The following is an 8,510-nucleotide window of genomic DNA, read 5'->3' on the forward strand; positions in this document are numbered from 1 at the left end:
TCCCAGCGCCTTGCCGCGGACAGCATGCAAATGACGCTTTGATGCTTGGCTCTGATGTTCTGGGAGAGGGAAGGAGACGCGTGCAGCACCGTCTGCAAACGCTGGTGTTCACATAAGAACATGACATATTTCCTCCATTCTCTTCTTCCCCTGTCTCTCTCTGTCTCTCTCTCTGTCTGGCTGTGTCTGGCTGTCTCTCTCTCTCTCTCTCTCTCTCTCTCTCTCTCTCTCTCTCTGTCTCTCTCTCTTTCTCTCTCTGTCTCTCTCTGTCTCGCTCTCTCTCTGTCTCTCTCTGTCTTTCTCTCCAAACCATCAGACTTCCTAAAGAAGAAGACATGTGAAGTGGAGGCCTTCCTGAAAGCCGTCCAGCTGTACCGTCAGGAGAAGGGCCAGTATGGATCCTGGGACATGCTGATAGGTAGCGACGTCAGGGTAGGTCCTTCTTGTCGCAAAGCATTCTGGGTAACATCTAAGTCCTAAAATCCTAAAATACAGCACTGCTGGTCAAGTCTCCTTTTCTCAGCTGTTTTTATAGCAGGTGGTGTTGATAGTGTCAGTGAAAAGTAAGGCCGTAGCCATGGAGCCAACATTGGGGGGGACGAATTACATTTGTTATGATAATTTCGGACAGCGTGCGTGGTTGCCTGTCGTAGCGTAGCACATTTATATTTTTATATCAATATATTGGGGGGGACATTTTGACCAGATTTGAATATTGGGGGGGATGTCCCCCCCCATATGTATTATGATTACGGCCTCGGTGGAAAGGGTGTTTGTTTATGTGTGAGGGATCTCGGGGTGTTTACAGTTATTCATGATCAGGAAGTTGAATCCTAACTACAGGAAAACGCCTACTCGGTCTTTATGACTTAACCATTGTCCCACTGATTTCACACACCCACACACTCAAGCACTTAAGCACTCCACTTGCACCAATGTGCCTACATTTACTACAGAAAGTGTGTGTGTGTGAACACACGTCTCACCTGGCCCAATGTTTCTCATCGCTGAACACCGCCTGGAATGCGTGCAATGCCTGTCGAGGCTTTGAGTATCGCCGTGCAGTTTCACCAAGATATCCTCCCTGCCTTTCAGCCAGCATGGAAAACACACACAGTATCACCTTTCATATAGCAAAAATAAAGCTGTGTATGTGTGTGTCTCTGCGTGCATGTGTGTGTGTTCAGGTACTGGCCAACCTGGTCATGGAAGATCTGCTGCCTTCTCTGACCAAGGACATGCTTCCACGCTTAAAGAGCAAGAAGACAGAGAGGAAGAGAGTGTGGTTTGCTGTGAGTCTGAAGCGTTGCAGCTCTCCTGCTGTTCTACCTGCCGCCCTGCTCATCCCTGACATGTTATACTGCACTGTGACATGTTATACTGCTCTGTGACAGGTTATACTGCTCTGTGACATGTTATACTGCACTGTGACATGTTATACTGCACTGTGACAGGTTATACTGCACTGTGACAGGTTATACTGCACTGTGACATGTGATACTGCTCTGTGACATGTGATACTGCACTGTGACATGTTATACTGCACTGTGACAGGTTATACTGCACTGTGACATGTTAAACTGCACTGTGACATGTTATACTGATCTGTGACATGTTATACTGCACTGTGACAGGTTATACTGTGCTGTGACAGGTTATACTGCACTGTGACATGTTATACTGCACTGTGACAGGTTTTACCTCACTGTGACATGTTATACTGCACTGTGACATGTTATACCACACTGTGACATGTGATGTTGGAACAATATGTTTCTAACCCTTAACTCCTCTCTCTGTCTCTCTCTCTCTCTTCTCTCTCTATGTCTCTCCCTCTCTCCCTCTCCCTCTCTCTCCTCTCTCTCTCTCTCTATGTCTCCCTCTCTCTCCTTCTCCCTCTCTCTCCTCTCTCTCTATGTCTCCCTCTCTCTCTCCTCCGTCCGTCCGGTCAGACGGTGGAGGCAGCCTACATCCTGGTGCAGCAGTGTCTGCTGGAGGGTCTGTCGGCTCTGAAGGAGGAGTGCAGGACCGCCGTTCACCAGCAGGAGGTGCTCATGCACTCTGACATGGACCAGATCCTCAGCGCCAGAACCATGCTGGAGGGAAAGCTGCGAGGTGCGCATGCCGTCTGGGCAGGAATGCTGCACGCGCACACACACATGCACACGCACAGATAAAACTGAGGCAGCATTCCACTGGTGTGTGTGTGTGTGTGTGTGTGCCCGTGTGTGATTTTTTGTGTGGGGTGTGGGTTGTGGGTTTGGGGTTTGGGGTGTGGAGTGTGAAGTGTGGGGTGTGGAGTGTGGGGTGTGGGGGTTGGGGTTTGGGGTGTGGAATGTGGAGTGTGGGGTGTGGAGTGTGAAGTGTGGAGTGTGGAGTGTGGGGGTGGGGGTGGGGGTGGGGGTGTGGGGTGTGGGGGTGTAAAACACTGTCAGGGAAGGATGAGTAGACACACACACAACAATGACAACACACCCGTTCTTTTGTTCTGTTCAGCGGTATTGACATTCATACCTGTCTGACTACTGGAGCTGTTTGAAAGGACAGACGATCGGGCTACACCTAGACTGGCCTTTCTTATGTACATATTTGCACAAACACAACTTTCCATTCTGAGAGTTTATGTAGGACTCCTGCCAGGCGAAACCCCCTTTAGAAATGACCTAATTGAACTCATTCAACAGTGAAATACTGCAAACATTCATATATATCTGACCAAGGCTCCAATTTGCATGTGTCAATCCACAATATGGCAAATATGAAGTGAATACAATGTAAAAACACAAGGCGTAGGTCTAAGACTACAGGACTGGCACAATAAGCCAGCTGTCACATACATTTAGATTTGATATGTCTAACATGTGTTGATGTCTTGATGCAGCCAGTGTGTTGGAGCCAGCAGAGAAGTTCTGCCTGCAGAATGTGCAGCCTTACCTGGCCTCAGTCCTGGAGGAACTGATGGGGCCAATCAGCTCCGGCTTCCAGGAGGCCCAGGAGATAACTGACAGCGAGTTGGACCAATTGTGTCAGGACTTTGCAGAAGGCGGGGTCACCGATGAGCTCAAACAGGTGTGGACTTCCTGAACCTCTAGTTTCAAAATCCACTTTTTCACGTGATCTCTCTTTTGTCCTCACAATAACTCTCTCTCTCCCCCTTCCCCTCTCCCTCCTCACTCCCCTCTCCCTTCCCTCCCTCCCTCCTTCCCTTCCTCCCTCTCCTCTCCCCCTCCCTCCCTCCCTCCCTCTCCTCTCCTCTCCTCTCCCCCCTCCCTCCTTCCCTCTCCTCTCCCCCCTCCTCACCCCCCTCCCCTCTCCTCACCCCCCTCCCCTCTCCTCTCCCCCCTCCCTCCCCCCTCCTCACCCTCTCCTCTCCCCCTCCTCACCCTCTCCTCTCCCCCTCCTCACCCTCTCCCCCCTCCTCACCCTCTCCCTCCAGGCCATGGCTGTGCTGAGTAAGCCTAGCCTGCTGGGCTGCTACCAGAAGATCAGCTCCCTCCAGGAGAAGCTCCAGCACCTGCAGGAACATTTCGGTTTCTCCAGCATCAGCAGCCTGATCCACAGCACTCAGATAGACCTGCAGCAGGTACACACACATACACACACACACCCCATACACACACACCCTCCATACACACGCCCCCCATACACACACACATACACATAAAGAGACTAAGACACCCACAGAGAGCACCGTTACTGATAACAGTAATTATCAGTCACCCATTGATGATGTCAGTTGAAATGCATTGTGGGATTTGCGGTCCAGCTGATGGAGAACGCGGCGTACACGTTCGAGCAGCTGTTGTACAAGGCCAAGCAGGAGAACCCGGAGAGTTCCGGCTCGGCCATGGAGAAGGCCCGGCTCAGGGTGCTCAAGGTCAGAGGGCCCAGTCCAGAGCGTAAAGGTTGCTTAGTTACGGTGAGCACACATGCTTACTGACCCATTGTTCCTGTGTGTGTGTGTGTGTGTGTGTGTGTCGCAGCAATACAACTACGACAGCAGCACGGTGAGGAAGAAGATTTTCCAGGATGCTCTTATGGCTATTACTCTCCCCTACATGAAGAAGAACCTGGCATCTACCTGCAAAACAGTGAGAACACACACACCCCACACACATACACACACCCCACACACATACACACACCCCACACACACACACACACCCCACACACACACACAAACCCCACACACCATGTGTGATCTATTGTACAATAATCTGGTTCCATCCCCAGGAGTTGCAAGGTCTTGAACAGTACATCTTTGCAGACCACTCCAACTTCCTCCACGTGGAGAATGTATATGAGGGCATATTGATCCAGACACTAGACAAGGAAGTCAGCAAAGGTACAGTAAATCATCCAATACCGGTTGACCGTTTCATCATTCTATCAACAGTTTTTAACAGTCGATAACATATCCATATTTTAAAACAACATAATCAGCATTTTCATGTGAATGCTTCATTAATAGTTCACACTGCTGTTTTGGTGTTATTTCTCGACAGTGGTGAAGGAAGCGGCCATCTTGAAAAAGCACAACCTGCTGACAGAGAGCCGAGACCTCCTGAGCCAGTCCAGCCGCTCCAGCCTGTCCACCCCCCCGGTGTCCACCCCCAGCAGCCCAGCGTGGGGGCTGGGCTCCCCCCAACGGCTGAGCCGCCAGCCTCCCTCCCCTCTGGCTGAGAACGGGCTGTCCCTGAGACCAGAACAGGCGGACGCCTACAGCTCGCTGTCGGAGGAGGGGCACGGCGAGGCTGGGGGGATGGATGCCTCCGACGTGTTCGCGTCAGACGACGTCAAGGTGGAGGCCAGCCTTGTCTCCGCCGGGGCCCCTGAGCAGAAGGGCCTGTCCCCAGCAGAGCCTGGCCCAGGGGACACGAGCGTCCCTGCCGGGGAGACACCTGCTGTTCCAGAACCTTCCGTCATCACAGGCCTGGTGTCCCCCAGCACCACAGACAGACTGGAGGCTGTGATGGAGACTGTGGCCCTAGAGAGTAAGGCTGCTGCCCCTACCTCTGCTGATAGCCCCGACCCCAGCCCCGTCCCTAGCCCTGACCCCAGCCCCGAGTATGTCCCTATGGCTGTAGTTGACCCAGCACTAGAACAGACAGTTACAGAGTGCCTGGCCTCTCTCACTGTAACTAGTGCAGGGGGAGAGGTTGGGATAGAGGCTGAGGCAGAGGCAGACGCTGGGGCTGAAGAGGCTGGGGCAGAGGCTGAGGCAGGAGAAGCAGAGGGAGAGGCTGTATCAGAGGCTGGGGAGGAGGCTGGAGCAGTTGAGGGAGAGGCTGTACCTGAGGCTGGGTTAGGCGAGGGAGAGGCTGAGAGTGAATGGGAGAGCATCCCCGACAGTGATACAGAGGCTCCCTCTAGTGGTGAACAGCCTGTTACTGCAGCTGAGGAAGCTGACCTCGCCGCCCCGTCCAGCTCCGTCTCACCCCCTCCTTCCTCTCCGGACGCGCCCGCCGACAGCGACTCAGCCCCCTCGGACACTGTGGCGCCCGGTGATGATGTCACAGAAGACGCGGAGGCGGCTGAGGTCAAAAAGGAGGCGAGCAGCGGAGACAAGGTCGTCCCTGTGACCTCTGACCCAGACGCGGAAGCCAGAGTGAGCGAATCCCAGACCTCCGCTGAACCCCAGGGCTGCGACCCTCCTCCTGAACCAGTAGTCGGCCTCGAGGGAGATTCTAGTGTTAGCCACGGCGGGCTAACAAACGCTAATCCCATTCCAGAACCAGAAGCCAGGTTGAGCGTGGAGGTAGCGTCAGACACCCAGGCCTCTGTCCCTGCCGAGCCCACCCAACAGGCACTCGAGGCGGAGGACCTGCCGGGCCGAGCCCTGGACTGCATCCAGGAGATCCGAGACCTGGTTGTGGAAGTGATAGAGGTGGAGGAGATGGTGCAGCACTACCCTGATGCTGTACAAGAGGGTTGGCCAGAGATGTGCCTGTTGGGGGGTAGATGCAAGGACCTGTCGGACAGGTGAACTGGGATTGACGCCCCTGTTGGACCGACACATTGAACTGCGACACATATGTCCGTAAACTAGCCACCACAACATGAAGGTTTATTTACAAGCTCTATATGTGTGTATGTATAATTTGTTTGTGTCCTATGGGATTGATTATACGAATCCCAGAAGAGAAACTAGGATTTGATAGTAAAATATTAAATGTGTAAAGGGAAAAGTTCCATTGTTTTGTTTCTCCATCCATATCGTTTTTCGATTTATCAGTATGCATCTACACTTTCTGAAGCAAAGTATGATTTCTGTGAGGTCTAAATCAAGAAGGAGGAATTTGTGTGTTTGTTAGTCTGGCTTTGACTCGCTGAAGAACTCTCTCACCACAATGTGTTCCAAAGGCCCACGGCCAGCTCAATCCGAGCCCCACCAAGTGCCTTCAAAATACCTCGGAATTCTCTGCACAGACGCAAGGTCGGATTCTCCAAGACCCCTAAAAGTTTCTGTTTCTACGACAGACTTCCATTCGAAAGGGTTGCCATGGAGAAAGAACTCGGAAACGGTTGGAATCCCCCATAGCTGTGTTGGAATTCCCTCACCAAGTGCCTTGGCATCAAACCCCACATAAAGACTCTTAGATATCATTTGAAAAGGCTATGCATTCACTTATCACTTTTCTTGTAAATCTTTGATGTTTGTCCAACTGAAATTCTTTCTGTTATCGTTACAGAAAGTTTGTAAAGTTGTGAGTTGTGTGTTCGATAGGTGAACCAATGAATCCTTTCTTTCCCTTTGGGACAATAAAATGTCCTAGAAAGATGATCAGTTTCCTTTTTGACGATACAAGGAATGGAACACAATTGATGGAGGTTAGGGTCTTTACGGGCAGTTGTAACCAGGGCTGTAGTGGAGTTAAACGTAAACGCCGATTGTGCACCTCTGGAATGTTGGAAATAGCATTTACGCAGCTCTAAATAGTTTTTACGCATTTAAGTGGTGTTTTAAGGCGATACTGCAACATTTGGTATTGATCCGATTCCAAGTAAATACAGGGCCAGTATTGGTAATACCAATACTTTTTACTTACGAAAGTAGATAAGCTGCTTTTCTGTTGGGGAAAGCAATGCCTCATAATTTCTGAAGTGAATGCATCATCAATATGCTAATTTGAATTTTCATGATCATTCAATGCCTACGGCCCTGATCTCCATATTATCTCAGGTTGTTCATTAGGGATGGGTATCTTGTTTAGAACCGGTTCCCAGTGAATCGATTCCTTGGAATCGTTATCAAAATTCCTTAACGATTCTGTTAACGATTTTCTGTGCCGTTGCGCATGCGCAAACTTTTAAAGTTTATTCAGACAGACTGCAGCAAACAATGGGGCAACTAGGAAGAAGCGTTCTCAAGTTTGGTTGTATTTCACACAACGATATGACAACAACACCACTTGTAACGCGTGTAAAAAGTATATTTCGTCGAAGGAAGGAAATACTACAAATAGGGAAGAAGCATTTGAACACACAGCATGGAATGAAGTTACTGGAACGTCATGTGTTCGATGCATGCAGCAGCGCAGCTAACGTCGCGCTTCATCTCTAACTATCAAAGGTAGCTAGAGCTAAACTGCTCAAAAGTGATCACAACCACTTGTTACTGTGTGAAGCAATTTGCCTTTATTGTGTGTAGTTGATCAAGTTATCTTATCCCGTCGTTTGAAGCATAACTACATTTTAGCTCCTGCATTCGTCTCCCATTAGTATTGATTTTATTGATCACTTCACGTTATCGGGGGTGTGTGTTATCAGCTAACATTCGCGTGTCCCATTATTAAACTGAGCATATCTTATTTTTAATACATTATTAAAGCTTAACATTTTAATTATGTAACCTTTTAATAGGCCTGTTAAATGTGTCTGAAAGGCCTAAACAACATGACAACGATGATTTACCACGGACATTCTCATTTTAAAATTCTCATCAATTCAATATATAGGCTACCATATCCATATTTTACATCTAAATAATAAAACATATAAATAATCTAATTAATAGTTTACCCACCTCCTAATTTGACCACTACAGCCCTGCTTGTAACTTACCGTCCTGTCCCCAACACACCAAATACAACCAGTCAGTCCCACAGGTACTCTTTTAAATCATTTTATTTCTAATATTGCACCACAGAAAAAAAGCTTTACAGCCTTGTATTATCAGATGAGGCCCAGGCACAATGAATAGACATCAAAATAACATGACACATTACTGTTAAGAACTTATAAAACATAAATTAAGTCGAATAGCTCGAATGTTTTACCTGAAAACAGTAACAAAGGCAAGGAGCTTGTTTGATGCTGCCAATATAGTGGAATCATATTACATTCAAAAACAAAGTCCAGATACAAATGAGTGCCTGACTTAACACACAATTTAATTCCAGTGTTGACTGTGTGTGTGTGTGTGTGTGTGTGTGTGTGTGTGTGTGTGTGTGTGAAGGCAAAGAAGATAGGATACATGCAACTACTGAACCAACATAGTTAAGAATGAA

General features: G+C 49.0%; 1 protein-coding gene across 1 annotated transcript in view; it reads left to right on the forward strand.

The window, feature by feature from the left end:
* The window catches only part of niban1a (niban apoptosis regulator 1a), a 13,975-nt gene extending 7,193 nt beyond the window's left edge, over positions 1-6,782 (forward strand). Inside the window, exons 6-14 of the mRNA XM_047052044.1 lie at positions 317-432; positions 1,188-1,292; positions 1,953-2,115; positions 2,882-3,069; positions 3,437-3,583; positions 3,767-3,877; positions 3,984-4,091; positions 4,234-4,345; positions 4,506-6,782. Of these exons, the coding sequence (XP_046908000.1) occupies positions 317-432; positions 1,188-1,292; positions 1,953-2,115; positions 2,882-3,069; positions 3,437-3,583; positions 3,767-3,877; positions 3,984-4,091; positions 4,234-4,345; positions 4,506-5,986 (2,531 nt within the window). The 3' untranslated portion in view covers positions 5,987-6,782. The remainder of the gene's footprint in view (positions 1-316; positions 433-1,187; positions 1,293-1,952; positions 2,116-2,881; positions 3,070-3,436; positions 3,584-3,766; positions 3,878-3,983; positions 4,092-4,233; positions 4,346-4,505) is intronic.
* The last annotated feature ends 1,728 nt before the right edge of the window (positions 6,783-8,510 follow it).

This window comes from Hypomesus transpacificus, unplaced genomic scaffold, assembly GCF_021917145.1.
Source record: "Hypomesus transpacificus isolate Combined female unplaced genomic scaffold, fHypTra1 scaffold_195, whole genome shotgun sequence".
Lineage (NCBI taxonomy): Eukaryota > Metazoa > Chordata > Actinopteri > Osmeriformes > Osmeridae > Hypomesus > Hypomesus transpacificus.